Source organism: Eschrichtius robustus, chromosome X, assembly GCF_028021215.1.
Source record: "Eschrichtius robustus isolate mEscRob2 chromosome X, mEscRob2.pri, whole genome shotgun sequence".
Classification (NCBI taxonomy): domain Eukaryota; kingdom Metazoa; phylum Chordata; class Mammalia; order Artiodactyla; family Eschrichtiidae; genus Eschrichtius; species Eschrichtius robustus.
Window position 1 is genome coordinate 108588905 of NC_090845.1, and position 23457 is coordinate 108612361.

A 23457-nucleotide genomic window follows, 5' to 3' on the forward strand; every position below is an offset into this window, starting at 1 on the left:
TACTAGCTAGCACCTAATCATTTCTCCTCAAATATGTAAAGGTTTTCGACTCTGTGTTTCTCCCATGACATCACCTTACATCAGTGTTTTTCAACCTTGACTGCGCATTGTAATCGCCTGGAGAGATTGTAAAAATACATATGTCTGGGTCCCACCTCTCAGGTTCTGATTTCTTTGGTCTTGGCTGGGTCTGAGCATGAGAAGTTTTTTTAAAGATCCCAGGTGATTCTAAGGTACAGGCAAGGCTGGGAACCACTTGCCTTAAAGGCAATAGAGCAGTCTTCCACAGGTGTGCCCAGAAAAGCTCACAGGAGGAGAATCAGGTAAGTACAATTATTACACCTAAGCAGGAACTGGCAAAAAGAAGGTATTTTTTTTCCCGTGATTAAATAAATGATCCTGCTTTGAAACCCGTATAGGCCTGAAGAGCATTATGCGTGTACCATCACCACACGCCATCATGACATGTGGTGATACTGTCAACGTGTCACTTTTGTTTGATGTGTTAACTCCCTGACATCATTTACTTCCCTCTTTCATCAGCTACACTGAAACCATTCCTCTTCCCAAAAGTAAAGATAAGGATTTCTTAAACTGAAATCCGGCCCCTCTGGGTCTGGATTGGTCTTTGTTTTGTAGATCACTCTCCGGGCGCATTGTTGGAGGGGTTTGGTGGTTCTTCACGCTGATCATAATTTCTTCCTATACGGCCAATCTCGCTGCTTTCCTGACTGTGGAGAGGATGGTTTCTCCCATAGAGAGTGCTGAAGACTTAGCTAAGCAGACTGAAATTGCATATGGGACCCTGGACTCCGGCTCAACAAAAGAATTTTTCAGAGTAAGTGCTTTACAGTTAACTGGGCCTGCTGGATTTTATTTTATCATCTGCTCACAAAGGCAGATGCACAGTGTTTTAAGGGAGGATCGGGGAAACGGTGGGAATGTTATCAAAGCAGAGCATCTTAAATACAGAGCTACTTGCTTGGTGACCTAATTCATTGTCCTTTAGAACTAAGACTCGTGTGCGACATCACAGGGGGCATGTCAAGAGCACTGAGTTTGAACTCACAGGTTTGAATCCCAACCCTACCACAAAGTGATCGTTTGTCCTTGGGCAAGTCATTCAACTTCTGTCGGCCTTGGTCCCCTTACTTGAATAATGAGGGGATTGAACTAAATAATATCTATTCTCCTTTTTAGCTTTTACAAAAGCAGTGATTTTATGTCTCAGCAGTTCACAGAAGTTAGGTAATTGACTCTAAGAATCTGAGGAGTGATGAACTATAAAATTACATATTCTATTTAGACATTGGTTTTCTATTAAAATGTATTACAGTTGTTTCAAGCATTCATGTACATGCTGATAATTCAATTTTCCGGGAAGCTGATAATTGTTTTAATTTCTTGAGTAGATTTATTTCCCCCTCACTACCCACACATAGGCCAAATCTTGGTGGGGAAACAGCAAGTTGTTCACTAGCAAAAGTTAGTAAAGTGTCAGCACTGTCAAGGAGAAAGAAGAAAGGAGATCAAAGGAGAACATTATAGAATGTTCTATAGAACATATAGAATGAACAAATATAGAACATTATACAACAATATAGAACATTATAGAATGAACAAAACCACTTTTACATAAAATACCAATATCTTTGTTCTGTAGCAACTGGTCTATAAGAAAGGCTACCGATGGAGTGTTTAAGAACTCACATGATTTTTCAGTTGCCCCGACCAGGAAAATATGGTGGTTTCAGTGAGAAAATGGACCCATTCTATCCATACCACTGTAACCCATGTAACTGGTTGTAGCAGTGATCCAGAAGCCACTTGTGTAGTAGGTAGAGAAGAAAAGTTTAGTCATTCTCTCCAACCAATAATCGAATTATCGGATGGCAGGTATAATTACTGACTTTTCCTCAAAGATCCACAGTAAACAAATGTTGGTTCTAAACCAGCTTGCTTTAAGAAATCAGTAAGAAATATATTTCTACATGTATCATCGTGGGATTTGTCCAGTTGTTTCATGGGAAAGCAGAAGGAGTGTGTTTCTTGAAATTATAGCAATTAACTAAAAACTGTTTTCATTCCCTGAAGGAGAAAGGGTTAATTCTGAGACCCTTTCCAGAAATCTCACTGGCTCAGGATATCCCTACCTCACCTCTACCACTATTTATCGAGCAGTTCATAATCTCCAGCCAGGGACAGGGGCCTAGTACTAGAAGCATCAAAATGATATGAAGATCCTCTGGAACTAACCTGGCCTTGACCCTCACTAGGTTGGCAGTTCCAGAAGCTTATCTGGGAATAACCCCCTGCCCTCATGAAATCACTCACACATTTCAGGGCAGGAAGCCAGGGATTTCCATCTGCTGAGTATTCAGCACATAATCAGCTCCACGGAAATCTGGTTTAGTATCAACCTTCAGCAGAGCTTATGTTCACCAACCCAATAGGCATCAAGTTGCTAGAAGAAGTAATTGACCACTTAAGCTATCAAGACACCAGACTTGGACCCTCCAATTAGGGATACTTGTTCCACTGGAAAACATATTTCCTTCAGCATTGATTCGAAATTAGGAGGGTGTGCTTTAAATGGTAATCGATAGGTGGCATCAATTCCCATTAAGCTTTCAAAGGCCATTCATCCATATTGCAGGCAAAGGAGGCTCTCTGGGAAGATTTACTAACACAAGGGCTTGAAATTGTGACCAAGTAGTCATTGTCCCCATGCCCAGACCCCATCCCCCACACATACTGTGTCTTCCTCAAAAACTAGGAAAGCATCTATTAATCCATTCAATGATGGTTTCATTAAAGAGCATCTTATTACCAGAGCCAATTTGAATCAACATTCAATTCTGAGCAAAGCTATTGCCACATTCTAATTGGTTTGTGGTTTCCAATGCTCAGCAATTCCTAGTGACCTTTACAGCCAATGAGTAATTCGTATGGAAATGGAACTGTTCTGAAAATCTGATTAGAAAAAGGGCCAGATATTTCTAGGTATAAAGAAGTGCAAATCATTTTCTAATTCCCGCACGCCACTTCTCTTATTCCTCAATTGGTTGCTAGAGACAGCAGTAAGGACTCTGTGGAGAAGTTCTTTAGGACAGCACAAAAAAGGTGATGATCTAAGAGTGGAACTGAGCAGTATAGGACAAGCAGCTCCTAGCCTGCTTGTACTAAAAATGTTCTGTAAACCCAACAAAGGGAATGCTTGGTATTCATATAATACAGAGGGGCCCAACCAATTGGTGTCCAACAAGCCATCTGTCCTCTCAAGATCCTCTACTTTACCCCTCCTTGAACCCCATAAATCAGAGAAGGCAGCCAGCAAGAACACATCATCTCCTACTCAGGGACTTAACCGCCACAGTCATGTCACTTTCCTCTCAGTCCTCCAAGATCTCAAGGCAATTTTAAGAGCAGTAACTCCTCCACATGCCAAAAAAAAAAAAAAAAATCGAGGACCCCTGATGGCATGCCTTCTGAACTTTAGAGGATAAAACAAGATCACATGCAACATTTACAAACATTACATGAGCTCATTTCTTCCCATTCTCACTCCATAGTAAAACCACAGGGACCAAGTAGTAACACCATAAAACAGCCCCGGGGCCAGCCCTCTAGAGAAAAATAAATAAAAGAAAATTCCTTTCTAATTGCCCTGCAGACGTTTTTACTTGTCCTGGGTAAGGCTGCCATTAAAATGATGACATCTTTAAATGATTCTTTTCTCTCATTTTCTGAACTATCCTCGGCTGCTATCTTACAATCACATAAAGTCACTGGCACAGAGGGACCTGTTCCATCAGGAAAGGCAGGGAGGGACCAGACAAAATGCTTGCAGCTGGAAGAGACATCTGAAATATTACCATCAACACTCTTGACTTGAAAACTGATTTCCTTAGACAGCAGCTCCAGAACTAAATGTCCCAACCAGAGGTGGAGGCACCCATGCTAAAAAACAAGTCGACAGCTTCATTGTCATTGCCCAGAGAAATGCCACTATGATTTGGAAAGCTACATCGAAACAATCATTCTCCACTAGGTTTTGAAATTTTAACCTTATGCAGATTCAGGTTAAAAAGTAGATCTTGGAGAAAAAGCAATTCCAAAATTCTCTCTGCCTTCAGACCCCTAGAAATATTAGAAGACCACTACGATGCTTGACTCTTTTTTTCTTTTTAATGTTTTTATTGGAGTATAATTGCTTTACAATGGTGTGTTAGTTTCTGCTTTATAACGAAGTGAATTCTTTTCCAGATACTTGGCCATATCCCCACTGAAGATAGTTCAGGGTATAAAAGGATGTTGCTTTTTAAACTGAAATGTTAATGCTAATTTAAACCCCTTTAAGAAAATAAATATAAATGGAATGGAATGGGGAGAGACGTGCCTTGCTCCAGCACCCCAGGCAGGACAGAAAAACTGAACTTTATCTGGAGACCACCAAGGGAACTGCCCTGTCTTCTGAGTTGCAGACATTCTAAGCCGCATGAAGCACAGTTGAATTACTCATTAAGAATGTTTTATCTCAACACTGTTACTGTTGTCATTGCTCACTTTAACTTTTAACTTTTTTTTGAAATGCAGGCAGCAAAATAAGAGCCCTGCATTTCAAAAAAATTTATTTTTTTGGGAAGTAGTCCCTCCAAGAGTATGTAGATTCTCCTTATACATTCTGAATCTCTCTCTCTCTCTCTCTCTCTCTCTCTCTCTCTCTCTCTCACACACACACACACACACACACACACACACACATTTTCAATCAGAGTCCACATTTCAACATTTATTGGTTATTTATTATAGGGCTTTTGAACTTTATGGAGAAAGAAGAACAATCTCTCCACAAATTCCCCTATGCTAGGTATGGTGACATTTGGACATGATTAAGAAAACTAACCATTAATCTTTAAGCTTTACTACAACAGACCTCCCTTACCCCTACCCGTCCCCTCACCTTAGGAAACACATCAAAATGTAAAAATTCTTTTGTTAAAAATTTTCTCAGCAAGTACCATGAAGAATTTGAGAGCTTGACACTGTACCCGGACAATGGCAACCACATTTAATTAGTTTGAAGACATACAGGATGTGACCGAATGCTTGCGGACACAGCCAACTACACACTAGGGAACACATAATAGCAGCAACAGGAGATGAGTTGATACCAAGGAATGGTAGGTCAGAGACATTTATTGTATGTATTACTTAACAATTTTTAAAAAGAAATTGTTTTTTAATTATTTACATGGCCCTTTTGATGCCGCCTTATCCCCCCCGCCAAACCCTTATTTTCCTATGTCATATAATACATAACACAGCAAGGCTCATAGACCTCCAGGTTAAGAGTGGAGGTAGAGCAGCAGGTACAACGTGAGGATGCTGAGGCCTGGCCACATGGTACATTCAGACAGCTGTCAGCCTTTCCCATCCCGCAGCTGTCAGGGATCTGTGGCTTCCTGGGTCTTCCTTGCAGGCAAGTCTCAAGCTGGGTGGAAAGGACACTCACCAAGGGAGCAGAGGTTGACCTGACAACTATGCACACACCACACCTAATATCTGTCTCCGAGAGAATGGAGGAAATGTGGCAACAAAGACAGGCTAATAACAATGCCCTAGATTCTATTACTTACTCATCACTCTTTCAATAACTTTTTTTTAGGCGCCTACTATATGCCAAACTCCAGGCTTAAGCACTGCAGAGCCATCTCCATAAACGAAATTAAATTTCTGCCTTTTGCCAAATCACATGAAAATACTTAGATAGGTTTTTTCGCCATATTTGGAGGTTATCTAGGGGAACAGATTGACTTAAAATATAGGCATCTCAGAGAACTAGATGATCATCCCGCCGGGGTAGCTGATGGTGTTTCTTTATATGAGCGACTTCCCAGCATGTGCCAGTCTCTGGGTATGCTTCTCGGTGAACAAGAGTAGGGTCAATGATCCTCTGTAACCCCAGCAGGAAGGTCAGCTAAGTGATGAATAAAACAGAAATGGCCTCTACCCCCTAGGAGCTCACAATCTAGTGGGCTAGATTTTCAACACATATTCACATACATTACCATACTCTATTCACACGACAATCCTGCCACGCAACCAGAACAGGTATTATTACACCTCCTTCAGAGAGGAAACACCTGAGGCAAGATGACCTTGTGACTTGCCGAAAGTCGCTCAGCTCAGTGGGGACAAGCTAGAATTCTGAGTCCAGATTGGGTCCTCTTCCCATTTCATCTCAGTGCCTTTCTGGTGTGAGTGTTCATAGAAACATGGGGTCCTATGCACGAATCAAGCCTCTAGGACAGCGCATGTTAAGGCATCTGTATCATCTCCTGGTTGATCTTTGTTTTTATTCCCCTTAATGGATCAATTAGAAAAGGAAACCTATACATACTGTTAAATGACATTTTTCCACGCCCTGACAATCTCAAAAGGACCCAAGATAAGAAGGCAAAGAAAAGAAAGGCATCCATAAAACTAGAGTGAATGCCACAAACGCAGCAATCCACATCCACTGATGCCTTTCTTGTTTTTCTTTGGGTAAGGGTCATTTGGTCTCAGTTTCCTCATCTATCAAGGGAAATATTCCCTGCTCTACCTTCCTTATGGGTTTAGTTAGAAGATAATATCAGAAAAATCTCTTTAATGCTATGAAGGGTTCTACAAATCCCAGGAGACTTTTAAGAAAAGGGCCCAGCAATAGAGCAATTGAAGCATGGAGACTGTCCAAATAAGGCTCTGTGGAGACATGAGGGAGGGGTATTTCTCAAAAATAAAAGAAAATAATCTCTGCTTGCTCAATGGAAGAGAGGTGGGGGTTTTTTCTGGCTTTGGGAGGAGAGAGAAAGCTCATTTACATCCTTCCCCCATCCTCCTGATCCCATTCCTACCCCTATTATAAAATATGAGTACTGACCTCATCTCTTAGTCCATCTTTAGCCATTCCTTTGTGGTCTGCAGATTCGACAACTTCACCATGCACAATTTAAAGCTGCCCTTAAAGACCACCTAGAAACTTCAGGTGCTTCCAAGGTGGCATGCAGACCATCTGCCCAAAGTAACCAACCATATGGATTTCATTAGCCTGTCTCCGTTAGTCTTCCCAGGTAACCTACTTGCTTATGAGAGCATTTCACAGCTCAGAAAGCCTAAGGGGGTTAAGTCTTTGTTATCTTTGAGGCTGCCAACTTTCTCAGACCACACCAGGATAATTAACATCACACAGAACTCCCAGATTTTTGTGAGAACTCTGAAACTCTCTTCCCTAGAGGAAGTCATCTCAGGACCTCACTTTCTTTTCTTGTCTGACAAAGTCAAATCACCTAATAGCCTTCCAATTAGAGGACAGGGACCCATCTGTTCAATTAGACTTTCCTTGAGTTCACCTGGCAAGCCTGAGCAGGTTGATTATTTACAATTCCTTTTCATCACCATGAGAAGCCTAAATTGTTGACCATAAGGATCAACTAAAATTTCAACTTAACTGAAACTCAACTCACAACAGCTTTCAATTAACTAGAATGCTTGGTTGCACTCTGCTTTTGAAAGGAAAAGGAAACTCACAAAAACAAAATCTTGATGTGAATTTCTTTTTTCAAAAAGGCAGTAGCAGATGCCTGTGGTCAGGTTCATTCCAGTCTTCAACATCTTCTACATTTTTAACCAGTGAATAAAGAAATATTCAGTGTCTACAGTACCAAGTTAGGCAACTGGGATACAGTAGGGGAAACATGACCGAATCCCTACCTTCAAGCAGCTCACATTCTGTTGGAAGGAGAGAAACAGTAAGCATGTAAACAAATAGATGCATAAAATAATTTCAGGCACCAATAAGTGCTCTATGTATTATGATAGAGAATGACTTAGGACTGTTTTAACTGGGAGCTTGGGAAGGAGGGGTTCAGGGAAAGTCTCTTTAAGGAGGTAATATTTAATTAAAGACCTGAATAAGAGTTAGCTCTGTGAAAATATGGTGGAAGAGTATTCTAAACAGAAGGAATAAGAATATGTTCTGGTATAATGTTATAAGTAATAATCCTAGTTATTACTTTAAAATGTATATCTCAGAAATAAAAAAAAAAAAAAGAAGTGCAAAGGTCCTGGGGCAGGAACAATCCTGGCATGTTTAAGGGACAGGAAGACAACCTGGGTGACTAAAGATTGGAATTACATGCTAGAGTTATAGTGATGGAGATTGCGTAAAGTGGTCAGGTTTAGGATATATTTTGGAGAGAGAGTCACAGAATTTGCTGATGAATTAGATAACATTTGTGAGCAAAGTGGAAGGGCTCAGATTTTTGGCCTTCCTTTTCAGTGGTCACTAATGAAATCTGTAAGTCCTACATTCGTTAAATGATTCAAGGATACTTGTAGTAACTGTAAACTGCAAACTATAGTAACAAAGTAAACTGTAATAACAAGGGCTGAAAACGTACACTTACACTAGGGCTGGTTAGGGAATTTTTCCAAGTAAGAAAATAAGAAGTCTTAAGGTTAATCATCAAAAAATTTTAGAAGTCCAGAAGCCCCTAATGATTCATGCCTTTACTGTGTCTTACTGCGGTCTTCTTAGACGATGGTTTTATGGTAGAGGTATGTTTTCACAGATGACTAACTCCATTTCGCAAAAACATAACTTTCTTTATATTCCTGTTACTGGTACCTCATTTTTGCCACATGGCAGAAAAGATACACCCAGATAAATTCAGGCAAATTTAGTGATTTCCTAGTCATTTCAGGATTTTTCACTCCCTCTTCCCTGGGATAATATCCAAGTTCCAGGGACTTTACATGATAAGAGTTAGCCATGTGAAAATGTATCATGGCATCAGGGGCAGCCGTCTAACCCCAGATCATCAGGATCATTTCCAGGCATCCATTGAGCTGTACCACCCAGTTTGGATGTCAAGTAGTCTTTCCCCTCCACACTGACATTTGCTGCATCATCCCCTCATCCAGGCCACAAGACCTCTGCAGACCAAGTAACCCTGCACTTATTTCAGCTCACGATCTCCCTCTCCCTCTCTCTCTCTCTCTCTCTCTCCCCTTGCACTGTTACAGGGCTATTGGAATAGTCTCCTTCTCTCCTTCCACCAGTCTAGGACAGCGCCTTCCTCCTAGAAATCTCATAGATCTCATGTAACCATTGCTATTCTACGACGGCAGCACCAAGCTAGACATGGGCTGTTCTCTTCAATTGATCATCCCTATGCCACACCCTGGGAAGTAAGGCCTCGTTACTTCTGCCCTGGGAGTCCCATCCTCCCTCCCCCTTTTGGAGAGCTGGGGTGCGGGGTGGGAGATGGGGGGCAGGGCACAGAGACCTTTCTCAGAGCCGTATAGCCCAGTCTGACTTCTCTTGTACTCCTCTCTGCCTCAGCTCTTATCTGGCCTCCTAGGGTAGTTAGTCTGGCTCTTTATCCATCTGCTTTCCAATTTATTGAGTATGACATAAACTTCATAATTCCTTCTAAAGGGAATTAGAATTTGGAAACTCAAAAACCTTTCTTTTTTATCAGAAAGCTTGGTTCTTACTAATTTAAAACTTGGCTTTCAAGGTAGTGTTGTCTCTGCTATGACTTTTTAAAACAGTTTAATTAAGATTCAATTCACCCATTTAAAATGAACCGTTCAATGAGTTTTGGTATATTACATTATTAATGTTTAAAAATTATAATAAAATATATATAACATAAAATTTGCCATTTTAACCATTTTTAAGTATGCAATTCAGTGGCACTGATTACATTTACAATGTTGTGCAACCATCCGCACTGTCTATTTCCAAAACATTTTCATCACCTCAAACAGAAACTCTGTAACCTTTAGTCACTAACTTCCCATTCCCCTACAACTTCCCATTCCCCCACTCCCTCGGCCCCTAGTTACCACTATTCTACTTTCCATTTCTATGAATCTGTATGGAATCATACAATATTTGTCTTTTTGTGTCTGGCTTATTTCAGTTAGCACAACGTCTTCAGGGTTCATCCATGTTATAGCATGTGTCAGAACTTCATTCCTTTTTATGGCTGAATTTATCTCTCTATACCACATTTTGCTTATCCATTCATCTTTTTTTTTAATATCTTTATTGGAGTATAATTGCTTTACAATGGTGTGTTAGTTTCTGCTTTATAACAAAGTGAATCAGCTATACATATACATATGTTCCCATATCTCCTCCCTCTTGCATCTCCCTCCCACCCTCCCTATCCCACCCCTCTAGGTGGTCACAAAGCACCGAGCTGACCTCCCTGTGCTATGCGGCTGCTCATCCATTCATCTTTTAATGGACCCTTGGGTTGTTTACACCTTTTGGCTATTGTAAATAATGCTGCAATGAACACTGATGTACAAACATCTGTTCAAATTCCTGCTTTTAATTCCTTTTGGTATATACCTAGGAATGGAATTGCTGGATCATATGCCAGCTCTATTATTTTCTGCTGTAAGTTTTTGAAAGTCTGTTTTGAAAGAAAAGGTGAGGGCATTTTCTGTTCCATTGATATTTTCTTCCTAATCTTCTCTTAGGCCATTGATGCCCCCATCCCAATAGGAAGAAGATCACTGGGTACTTGGTACTGGGGACAGAACTTTAGTTAATATCACAAAGTTTTATCTTGATACATGACTGAAGTTGAGAGGGAGGTATGCTATATATGTATGTGTTGAAAAAGACCTAAATTCCTGTCTATACCACACACCACACATATGTACAGAGGGCCCTGGATATTTTAGCTAGTGATTTCAGCTTGTAGCAAAATCTTAGAGGAGCATGCTTCCTCTTTCTGTGCTTGGGCTACAATTCTGATGCCCCAGCAAGATTGCACTAGAATGCAGGTGATGGATGGTAGAATGAAACCCATCGCCCTCCTGTTCTAAATGGTTTAGAATGTTACCTGTCTGAAGGAAGGGATTTGGATAGAGATGATCTACGGCATTTCTTTCCAGTTCTGATTGTAGGTATTTGTTTGTATGTTATCCCCCAAACTGATCTCCTGTCTGTACCCTCTCTGGTGCCCTAAATGAAGAAGTTCCTGAAAGTAATTAGCTGCTATGCTTAGAGGAACCTGCATTCTGGAACTGATTCTTACTTCCTAGTTTTATCAAAATTCTTATGTGATCACAGCCTGATTTATTTCACTCTCAGTTTAATTTCCATGAGTCTGTGGTCTGGATTACAGACTATTTCTGGTATCATTCAGTAACATTGATTTTCCCAACTCACTGGGTAAAGAACTCTGTCCTAGACACTCTGGGAATGAATAGGAGATGCCATCCAAACCCCTGAGTTCAGTATGCAGATAATAAAGGAGTCAGGTGACTTAGTCAGGAAAGGTTTCTGGAAAAGGGGACATCTTAAAAATATCTGGAGAGAAAATAGAATTCAAAAATAGTTCAAAGGATATGTAAGAACGTATTTGTGACCAAAACAACAAGACAGACCATGACTTTATATCATGTTAAACTGTGGCCACTATTGACTGAAGAACTGTTAGTTCTCTCTAGTGTTCACACTAAGATTTGTTTGCACAAAATAGTGTATGTATATGTGTTTGGGGTGGGGTGGGAGTTTAGGATGAAAAAAAAAAAACAGTTTCCAAGAAAAAATTATTGCCTTGAAACAATAGTATCATAGTAGAAATCAATAGACTGCCAAGGGTAAATTGGAAATCACTGCTTAAGGCCAGGGTGCTCTGAGCACTGTCTTATTTCTAGTTTCATAATTCACATCTCACACGTGAAGATGGGGTTCATTAAAAAGAACGCCAAAGAACACGTTGCTTTCTCTGAAGAATACTTTGCTTCTTCTAAATGAGTTTGAGGAACCAGTGTTGAAAAGCAAAATCCATCTATGCTTTGGCAAATAATATCAAATTGCACTGTAAGAACCTTTCATCTTTAAAAACAACCCCATGATATTAGACATTATTTCATCTAAAATAAACAGCCCCTTTCCTGATGTGGTAGTATTAATAGGGTAATCATGAAGATAATCATATTAAAGCCCCTTTACACAAAATTTTGAAGTTTGATTTCAAAATATTTGTATCTTGTCCCTTTCCTCCAGTCACACACACACACACACACACACACACACACACACATACACACGTGCAGGTGCACACATGCACATGCCCCACAACTTGGGTAATTGTGATTAGCAAATAATTAGAGTTTATTATATATGAAAGTACCAGGGAGTAAACTGGCCAGATCCTGAAGAACACTTTTGCTTTATTTTCTTGGCCTGGGGTTTCAGCCAGTTGTACAAACAAGAAGGTTGGGAATAGCATGGTCAATGATTGAGGAGAAATATAAATAAATTCAAGGAGGCTTGGATAAATTCATGCAAAATGGATCCATAGAAAGTTGTTAAACGTAAGGGACACCTCCAGATTTTTAGAGTTGACATCAAGAGGACAAACATGGCTTCTCATAGTTCTCTACTGGTCTTGTCTTAAAACATTTCTATCTGGAATTGCCCAAAGAGCTGACCTATAGGGACTGGTCTGTAATTTTTTACAAGATTGTTTCCCCCATCACAAGAATTGAGACTATTTAGTCTGAAGAAAATATGCAGGAGTAGAATATATTAGGATTATCTTCAAATATTTGAAGGGTAGAAACTTTGAAGATGAATTGTACTTCTTCTGTGGGGCCCTAAGGGATAGAGCCAAAATCAAAGAGTGGCTATTACAGGGATAGAGATTTTAGCTCATTGTAAAAAGAACATTCTAATAAAGGAATACAAAAATAGATTGGGCTGTCTCCATAGATAACGAGCTGTTCATCTTTGAAGGGCTATAGGCCCGGAATAGGCAAATGGCCACTTGTCAGAGATGTTCAGTAGGGGACTCAATAATCTGATGAATGACTACACTAGACCAGTGTCTTCCACCACTGGTTGCATAGAAAATCATTGGGGGAGCTATTTCAAAACACAGATTACTGGTTCTCACACCTCCCCCTCCAAGATGCTTATTCCATAGGTTCCATTAACGTGCATTTTTAAACAAGCACCCCCAAGTGATTGCAACACAAATGACTAAGAGCCACTCTTTGAAGAACATTTGACAATACAACGTATCAGAGGATTTCTGCTTTGACGATTTGGATTTGTTTGTTTGTTTTTTTTTCTATTAATCCTATGTGAAAGATGCAGGGAAGAGGCTAGAGGCTGGGCCTGTGGGACAGAGGGAAGTCTGAGCAGAAGTAACTTGAGAGTGGTCACAGCTGATGGCTGAGTTGTAGCCTCCTCCTCTGAGTGTTCCTGTTGGGGTGGGAGAGATCAACAGGGACCAATTGGAGATGACTGTTTCGAGGGCTGGAATCTGAGGTTGAGCTGGCACTGAGGCTTGAGGGTGCCCCAAGTGCAGGGCTGGAGACTAGGGTCAATAAAAGTCCAAGAAAACTAAAAGCGGTACACACTGCTATATTTAAAATAAAATGCCTTTCCATGAAAAAAAAGAAGAAAATTAAAAGTGAGAGTGAAATGAGACTGCGGGGGAATAATACCCAGAAGCCTTGAAATGTTCACAATTTTGACCTAATTGTTTTTCCTATGATCCATATGACACCATTCCTTTTCCATTGCTCATCTACAGGATGGGGCCTGGGGGACCAGGACTGTTGGGTTAAGGTCTTTAGGGACCCTTCAGCAAGCCGCACGATTCAAACTTCCCATCCTATAGGACTGGAGGTGGCCAGGTCCAAGTGTTGGTTATCAGTGGAGATTTCCAATCAGGATGTCCTAGGTTGTTGTTAAGAAGAATTTCTTAGGAAAAAAATGGGACAGAAGTAATAGACTAGGAGCTGGAAACTCCTACCCTTTAGAGAGAAGCTCTCTCCTAATTTCCTTTAACTGCCCTTGCCTCCCTTTCTCTTTCCTTCTTTTACTTGCTGGGTCTTGGGTGGTCAGGGCTGCTGCATTAATGCTTTTACAGAGGCTTCAGAGAACCTCTTGCCTCAAATGTCCCTACCTGGAAGAATTTAGGTGAACATCCCTAGGTGCTAGTCAGCATGGAAAAACAAAGGCAATAGAACCTGGAAAGAAGTAGGGGCACAAAAAATTTCATAAGGAGAAAGAAAACAATAGGACGGAAGGCAGAGATTGCTCAGGAGCTTGAAATCTGCCAACGTGACAGAAGCTGTCCTACCAGCCCTTCTTCTAACTCTCCCCCATTTGACCTGCAGGGTCTCAGGTAGCCAGGACTGCGGTTTCAGTGTTTTTACAGAGGCTTCCAGGAATCCCAAGTTTCAAAATTCCCCAGTCTAGAGGACAATAGGTAGACATACAGAAGAGCTGGGCTTCACATGGGGAAGTTCAAGTATTAAAATATGGCTGGTATTTACAATAGCCAAGACATGGAAACAACCTACATGTCCATCTACAGATGAATGGATAAGGAAGATGTGGTACAGGCATACAATGCAATACTACTTAGCCAATAAAAAAGAATGAAATAATGCCATCTGCAACAACATGGATGGACCTAGAGATATCATACTAAGTGAAGTCAGCCAGACAGAGAAAGATTATATCACAAATATTATATCACTTATATGTGGAATCTAAAGAAATAATACAAAAGAACTTATTTATAAAACAGAAAGAGACCCAAAGACATAGAAAAACATATGGTTACCAAAGGGGAAACGGAGGGAGGGATAAATTAGGAGTTTGGGATTAACATATACACACTACCATATATAAAATATATAACCAACAAGGATCTACTGTATAGCACAGGGAACTATACCCAATATTTTGTAATAACCTATAAGGGAAAAGAATCTGAAAAAGACTATTATATATGTAAAGAATATTATATATATATATATATATATATAACTGAATCACTGTGCTGTACACCTGAAACATAACACTGTAAATCAACTATATTTCAAGTGTATATATATATACATATACATATACATATACATATACATATACATATATTTGGAAGCTATGGGCAAGAGAAATGTCCTTTTAAAATGAGAAGGGGCAGAATGAGAAATTACAACAAGAGCTTTGAGCTCTTGGACATTAGCCAAAGCTCTCTCCTACTATAACATTACCCCTCGCTTCCCTCCCTCTTGGTCCTTTTCCACGCCTTTTATTATGAGGCAGCTGTACTGTGTTACTGCCCTTCAGAGGCTTCAGGGAGCCTCATGGCTCAAAGATCCCAGCTTAGCTGGGTAGACATGAACCCGGTCACCAGGAACGGCTCAAAATGAAGAGGACATAAATGCTATCAGGAAGAGGAATGTATTCTAAAATTGGTACAGAGGGAAAAGACAAACCATGGGTCAGGAAAATCCTGCCCTTCAGCCGGAAGCACTTTTCTCATGTACCACTCCCTATTCCTTACCCTGTTCCCTTTCCCTATTTTACCTGCTGGGACTGGGCATTGGGCAACCAATGTAATTGCATTCATTTCTTACGGAGGCATTAGGGAGACCGGGGGTTCAACCTTCCCCACGTAGGAAACTCATTGAGTGGCCAGCCCCAAGTACCCGGATGGCAGGGTGACGCCTCCTGAGAGTAAGTGGAGGTGATTGGTGAGGGGAATTTGAGCTGGACCCATCCTTTTAGTATATCTACCAAGGAGGGTTAGTGAGAGCTTATCTTTCTAGAAAAGAGTGGTATAGTAAACATTTATAACCAGACTGAAACACTGGCTCCTTAGTCCTTAAAGAAAGAAGTGAGATGGCTGTGATCTTTCCTCCCTCCCTCCTTTTGTTAATTCTACAATGCCATTGCCATTTTTACATGCTATGGGTATTAGGTAAACAGAAGTGGGATGCACCAGGGTGTTAGTGGGAACGTTCCAGTTCCCAAGCAGGAGAGAAATGGTTTCCAGCCCCGAGGCCAGATTGCCCAGCCTTCATCCACAGCATTGGTTATAGAGGCAGTTGATCAACTGCAAGCTGTGGGCATTGATAAGACTCATACAGGGTTAAGCTGGTGTGGGGAACTGTTAACAAGGTAGGTAGAGTTTTCCCAACACAGATATTTGCAATGCTAACAAATACTTAAGAGGAACCATTCCTTCTTTCTAACCTCCTCTGGGGTGCCATCATCTCCCAAATAGAAATGTGGATCCCGATTGCTACAGAAAAGAGAACCCTAGCCTCCCCCCCTTGCTGAAGAGTAATTTCTCTCTTTTATGAAGACCAGATCAGTTTTGGTAAGGCTAGTGTCTGATCTTTTTCCACTCTGTTCCACTAGGACCCTTGCTGTTACCATGGATACCTCTTCCAGTGGCACTGATGGGATGCAGCATATTATGCATCATATCAGGACCTCCCACCTTGAACCACTTTGGACTGGCTTTTTTGTCTTCCCAGGCAATTACTGGGCTTGCCCTTCTGCCAGTCCAGAGATTAACAAGGACTAGTTAAAACCACTTGTTATCTTTAAGGCTTCCCTTTTATTCCAAAACCTTTGGATACAAAACACAGCTGGACCCTACCTTAAGTAATCCATATACCAGAAAATTCACAACTGATAAAAGCAATAAATAGTAATTCCTCACATCAGAAACATTCTTTCCTGGAAAACAGAGATCCCCCTAGTGCCTTTTGGTGTTTACAGATCATTAACTGCTTGTCAGAGAAACCTAAGAGGAAGGCTTTCAGAAATAAACATAAAACAGCCCATGCATCAATAGAGAAATAAAAGTTGATTTTCAAAAATGAATCTAATTCATGGCACAGCTTTTTCTAGGAATTTATCTGCTACATGATGGAAGGCATGCTCTTAATGTAGGCAAAGCGGCACAAACCAAGGGAAGGAAAGCTCAAAGGCATTGGAAAACTTACTTATTGAGGTTGAGCCAATCTACATAGGTATGGTTACAGCATTCCAGAAGGCTGGTAGCTAATCTTGGAGTCTCCCTTACAAACATCAGTCATTTTTCAATAATGTGAGTCCATGTCTTCCTAACGCTGTACTATATATTCAGCATGTCCCATGTTGCCAGCGCAGAAATGATGAGAAACTTTCAAAGTTCTGCAGTCCCTGATTTTGTGTTTAAATTTGTAACCTCAATGTTGCATTAATGGCCTATTTTGCATATCCACTTGATTGTACCATCTTAAAGATTCATTTAAACCTGGGGAGGACAGCATGACTCCTACCTGCTTCTCATTAATAACATACTTTTCAGTGAGTGAATAAAGAATGACCTGGATAGAAATCAGTAGAAATGCAGATTGCCATCAGGTGGAGAAGGGGGAGGACATCTACTTTGTCTACCACACCGACAAGCAATTTCAAGGCAAAAGGTAAAGAAAGCAGGCCTTAAAAAGAGATGACTGTCTAGAAGGGTTCTTAATTAAATATTGCCTTGTCTTTACATGTAGGACTGTGACAGAAAAGTCCTTCTGATGGAAATTAAAATTTGCAAATGACTTTTAAAATCTTGGGTTAATAGAAACAAGCCATTTAATTATGAAGAAGAAAACCAGATAACTCTTAGCCACAGATTATCCTTAAGAGCTCTGAAAAAACATACGGATCTGCATAAGCATTCTTAATTTGTTGCGTTAACTGCTGTTTGTAGCACCCTGGTGAGGATGGAGGTCCGGGAGGTACTGGGCAGTAAGCAGTCCAGCTGACAAAGGTCTGCCATTGGCTGATCAGAGTTGGAATAGAAAGCAAGCTGGAGAGTCTTAAAGGAATATACATAACTTTTTTTTAACTGAAAATATTTTTTCTTCTTTTTTAAATTGAAGTATAGTTGATTTAGAATATTATGTTAGTCCCAGGTGTACAACATAGTGATTCAGTATTTTTACAGATTGTACTCCATTAAAAGTTATTACAAGATAGTGGCTATGTTTCCCTGTGCCGTACAATATATCCTTGTTGCTTATCTACTTTATACATAGTAGTTTATTCCTCTTAATCCCATGCCCCCATCTTGCCCATCCCCCCTTCCCTCTCCCCACTGGTAAACACTAGTTTGCTCTCTATATCTGTGAGTCTGTTTCTGTTTTATATATACATTCATTTGTATTAGTTTTCAGATTCCACATATAAGTGATAGCATATGGTATTTGTCTTTCTCGTTCTGACTTACTTCACTTAGTATGACAATCTCTAGGTTCATCTGTGTTGCTGCAAATGGCATTATTCCATTCTTTTTTATGGCTGAGTAGTACTCCATTGTATATATAATATATACTACATCTTCTTTATCCATTTATCTGTTGATGGACAGTTGGGTTGCTTCCATGTCTTGGCTATTGTAAATAGTGCTGCTATGAAGATTTAGGGTGCGTGTATCTTTTTGAATTACTGTTTTCATTTTTAAGGAAATACATAATTTTTTAAAAGTATTATTGGCCTATTGACTTCTCTGAAATAGCAACAAATAATAACAGTCTTGCTTGAGATATAGAAGCCTGTTTTTAAGTTACTGTATTTCTTTGGTAATAAGGTCCTGGGAACTTAAGAGAAATGCATTTCAAACTAACAATTGCTAATAAATTATCCCACAGGCCATAGATTTCACGGGTTCTAGAAAATACATGAAACTTGGAAATGCAAACTAGGCTTTCCATTTCCCTTTACTCTTCTAAATCCTTTAGGATTCAACATGGCTTCCTTCTGCAATTTGACTATTGACCTTTACTGAATAGAAGTTCAAGTCTATCAGAAATTCAAGTGAGAAAGAAGACTATCAGAAATTCAAGTCAAATGAAATAATTGTCAGATTAAGTTTACTTTAGAGAGTTTTCTTATTTTGGTTTTGTTTCTGGTTCAATAGTCACAGTAAATACACAGGCCTGAAAATATAACAACCTCGTTTTACAGATGATTTTTTAAAAAACAACAACTTTGCTGCAGCTCATGATTCTGTTTCCTTTTCCTTTTTAATTTCTAATGGAGTTTGATTTACAAATAAGCAACTTGGCAGCACTGGTTTCAGTGTAGGGCTTTTGGTATACCTCAGTTCAAGCCCCTGGTCACTGTATGACAGTAACCAAGCTGAATGACTGTAACTCTCAACCTAATTCCCCCAGTCTTAACTCTGTACAAAATGCTGGTCCCATCCTTCCTTTGGTGACTCAGAAAAGGCAAATTTATATCTGTGACCTTAATGTTACTATAACACAGTTTGAAAATGCTAGGCAAAGGCATTTGGAGTGAGTACTTGACAAAGTTATTTGGAATTTTTAGAGGAAAGCGTCTCTGGAGATTCTAGCTCTTTCAGTTTTGATTATATTCCATCTTTCTACCCATCTATCAGAGCTGATACAGGGAAGTACTGTTTTTCAAAAACCAGGGGAAATTGTGAATGTTGTCACTTGCCTGCCCACTGCTGTTGTAATTCTTCCCTTGGAAAGGGGAATCAGAGAGTGGGAGTCCAAACAACTTAATGTAGCAACTCACAGAGCCAGAAAGAGAAAGATCGGGCTGGGTGGAAATTTAGGGAGCATACTCTATTTTTTTTGCACAAATAGTTCCTTGGATAATGATCTTCTCTTTTAAAGAAAAGTATGGTTCTCAGACAGCAATAAAAAGAATATTCTTTCATGGTGTACCTAGACCCAGGAGTTCATTTATTTTCAATTTTGCACAAATAGGATAAATTTAAAGGAAACAGTTCCTACGTACACCCAAGGGATTTTTGCCCACGCGAATAATACAGCTTACCTTTTTTCTAGAGAGGCCTTCCATAAACACAGGCTGGGTAAACTATCCCCGAGTTACAGATTAGCCCTGAATAGGACAGAAGTTATTCCCCCTCCTCCCCTGCCCCTTGACCTAGGCTATAGCCAACCCCTCCAACTGGTGCAGGCAGGACTTCCATTTCATGCAGCCATCACTTCAATCATCAGGGAAAATAAGAAAAATATTGTGAAGCAGGCAAAATAGTTCTTGGTGTCCCTGCGCTGCCTTTTGGTACCTCTCTGCCTTCTCCTTTACTTAAGCTGTAGACCTGCACTATACAATATGGTGCCTACCGCCCACATGTGACTATTTAAAGTAATTAAAAGTAAATTTAGAATTCTGTTGCTTGGTGACACTAGCCATATTCCAAGTGTTCAACAGACATGTGTGGCTAGAAGCTACCATATTGGATGACACATACAATATTTCAGAAAGTTCTATTGGACAGGGTTTCTGACTGTTAGTTCCCTTTGCTTCTTGAGCATAAGGACCATGTCTTCCAATATCTTCATCCCCTACAGCAGTCTTCCACAGTGCCTGATGCAACTATTGAATGCGGGAGAAACTTTACTAAGTTTCTAACTTAACTTTCGTAACTAAGTAACTCAGTGCTTACTATGTTGTCAAGAGCTATGCTCAATTCATTATAAGCAATCTCTCATTTCATCATTGCAAGAACACTATGAGGTGGGTCCTATTACCATCCTCATTTTCCAGATGAGGAAACTGAGACTCAGTGAGGTTAAATTATTTGCCCAAGGTCGCACAGGTAATAAGAACCAAAGCCAGGTCTTTATAACTTCAGAACCTATGCTCTTAACCACTGCTCTGTGCACCCAAAGAAAACAAGTCACTGAAAATTTCACTATAGACAAGCAAGCCACTTGCAGAACAAGTGGTGCCTGGGTGGCTTCTCCACAGCCCTCATGCTGACCAAAGCAGAATAAAGACAGGTTGGGATCAAGGCCTGAGCATGAAGAATACGGGTGTAAAGTATGTTGACTTGTGTTTGAGTGTGTGTATCAAATTAAGTGGCTATCTGACTACTTCTCTAAATTAGGTAACAGTAAATTAGTAGTTTTATCTGCCATTTTGCATTTGGGAACTATTGCCTTGGTCCCCAGTGGTGAAGGTTAGTGAAACCTAATCATTTTGTGAAGTCACCTCCACATGCTGCACTTACCAGAAGGTTCTATAACTTGAGTTTCTATACCACAGAGCTTGTGCCAGGACATGCAAATGCCAGAAAATCAATTTTCCTGCAGCTTTCACAGTCAGTGTGTTTGCCAGACAAAACCCCAGCCAGCCACGTTTTTTATTCAGCATAGCGCCTTTAGAAATAATACTTACCGGAAGACTCCTTGCATATCAAGAAGGAAAAGACTTAAATCTTAAACCCAACTGTTCAAAAATTGAGAGCCACAGGGGAGGGTGAAATGTGATTATATTGAAATTGAGCATTTTAGTAACCCCATTTGGCCTTAAAAGGTATTCTCTGCTAAATACCTAGTGAATTAGCTTTGATTCTAGTCTGTGCCTCAGTCCCACTGACAGCACATAACCTGGCACCATCCTTCTGCCCATCTACATGTGCCCATGCCCTCATCTGCCCCCTGACTTATCAGGGTAGCACCTCATCTTGCCTGCCCTCCCCAAGAACTATCTTGAGCCTCCTTCCCTCCAGTAGTCCTTTGGCACAAATTCTCTAACAAACCAAGTCATATAAATGTGGTTGTAATGGGTTGTGTGACCCTTCCATTCGCCATGATAGCATAATCTAATTTATTGAGGATTTACTACATGCCAGGAACTGTGATGAGTGCTTTAGATAAATCATCTCATTTAATATTCTATCCCCATTTCAGAGATAATTATTAGAGTCTTAGAGAAATTTAAGAAATTTGTCTAAGTCAAATAAGGCATGATCTCTAGTGGTAGGATTTAGGGCCTTGTGACAGGCTAGCGGAGTATTATATAGTTGCCTTTTACTTCATAGCATATTGCACAGGGTTCAAAGTTGAGCCAAAGAAGATTAAGGCTATATAAAATCTTGTCAAAATGACAGGTCAAAGAAGTATACCTCAATCAATTCACGGGCATTTTGGTTCATGTCGTCCTAGCAATTTCTCCACTGGAAGGCAGTATGGAGTAGTAGAAAAAGTATAGGCTTTGGAAGCCAACATACCTAGATTTGAGTACTAATTCTGCCACTTCGCATCTTTGCAACCTTGGAATTGCCACTTTACTTCTCTGAGGTGTGAAACGGGGTGGGAGGGAGACCAATGATGACAATGTAATTAAGAATATAGACTTTGGTGTCAAATGATCTGGGTTTAAACCTCAGCTACTCCAGTTAATATTTTCAGATAATTTATTCATCCAGTTAATATTTATTGAGTATATTCTATGTGACAGTGCTTGCTCAAAGTGCTCAAACAAAACAAAGTCCTTGCACTCATTGCAGTGGATGAGACCAAAAACAATAAATATGTAAATAACATGTTTCAGTTGGTGTTAAGTAAAATGGAAAAAAAAAAACCAAGTAGGTAAGAAGACAAATTGTTGGGAGTGCTATTTCATCTCAGCTGATGGAGGAAGACCTCTCTGCTGAAGTGACGTTTGACCAGACACCTGAATGAAGTGAGGGAGCCAGCTACACAAACATGAGGTGGAGTAGGGGTGGGGAGAAATGCATTCAAGATGTTACAGCATGAGCAAAGGCCCTGACATGGGAATTGTGCTTGGTAGGTTTGACGCTAAAGGCCCATGTGGCAGGAGTGAAGTGAGAGAGGGAAACAGTGGAAAGAGATGACAGCAGCAAAGGCAACCCAGAGCCTGTTGTGATGGGTTTCTAAACCCTGGTAAGGACTTTGGATTTTATTCTGTATTTGATAGGAAGTCATTCTGAGGGCTTTGAGCAGAGGAATGACATGATCCGATTTATGTGCAAAAGGATGCTGCAGACTGCTAGGTGAGGGTGAAAGTTGAGGAGCAGGGAGACCACTTAAGGAATGAGTGCAAGATTTCAAGTGAAAAATGCCTGGCTTGGACTAAGATGAAGGTGGTGAGAAGAGGTTGGATTTTGAATATATTTTGAAGATTGCACTGACAGGCTGTGGAATGTGTGACCAAAGAGAAAAGTCAAGGATGACTGCAAAGACTTTGGCCTGCACAACTGGAAGAATTGGATAGTAGCGCCATTTTCTCTGATGGAGAACCCTGGAGGAGTAGCAAGCTGGGGCGGGGAAGCATCAAGAGCTGCATTTTGGCCATGCTAAGTTGGAGATGCCTGTGAGATATCCAAGTGGGGATGTCAGGTAGACAGTTGGATAAATGAGCCTGGAGTTTAAAGAGGTCAGGGCTAGAAACTTTACCAGCTGTATCATCTGGAAACAGCAAATTAACTTCTATAAGCCTCAGTTACCTCATCAATAAAATGGGGATAATATTTGTTTCACAAGGTCATTTTAAGGATTCTCAATAATGTATGTAAAGTGTGAAGCACTGCTCCTGTACCTGTAAGTGCTTAATAAATGGTAGCCTTCTCACTGTCATTGCAAATAACTGGCAGCTAGTTGTTGCTGTTGTAGAATCTTTGTTGATTGTTCTAAACCCAAGTTGAACGTTAGAATCACCTAGGAAGTTGTTTTTCAATGTCGGCCCCACATCACGCAATTAAATCAGAATCGCAGGAGCAGTGATCAGTAGCTTCCCAGGTAGGTATTACCTACAGGTAGAGAACAGATGAGCTGACTTTA

At 40.3% G+C, this 23457-nt stretch overlaps 1 protein-coding gene across 1 annotated transcript in view; it reads left to right on the plus strand.

Annotated features, from left to right (window-relative positions):
* GRIA3 (glutamate ionotropic receptor AMPA type subunit 3) overlaps positions 1 to 23457 on the plus strand; it is a 286920-nt gene that overhangs the window by 234359 nt on the left and 29104 nt on the right. Inside the window, exon 12 of the mRNA XM_068532560.1 lies at positions 640 to 838. Within this exon, the coding sequence (XP_068388661.1) occupies positions 640 to 838 (199 nt within the window). The remainder of the gene's footprint in view (positions 1 to 639; positions 839 to 23457) is intronic.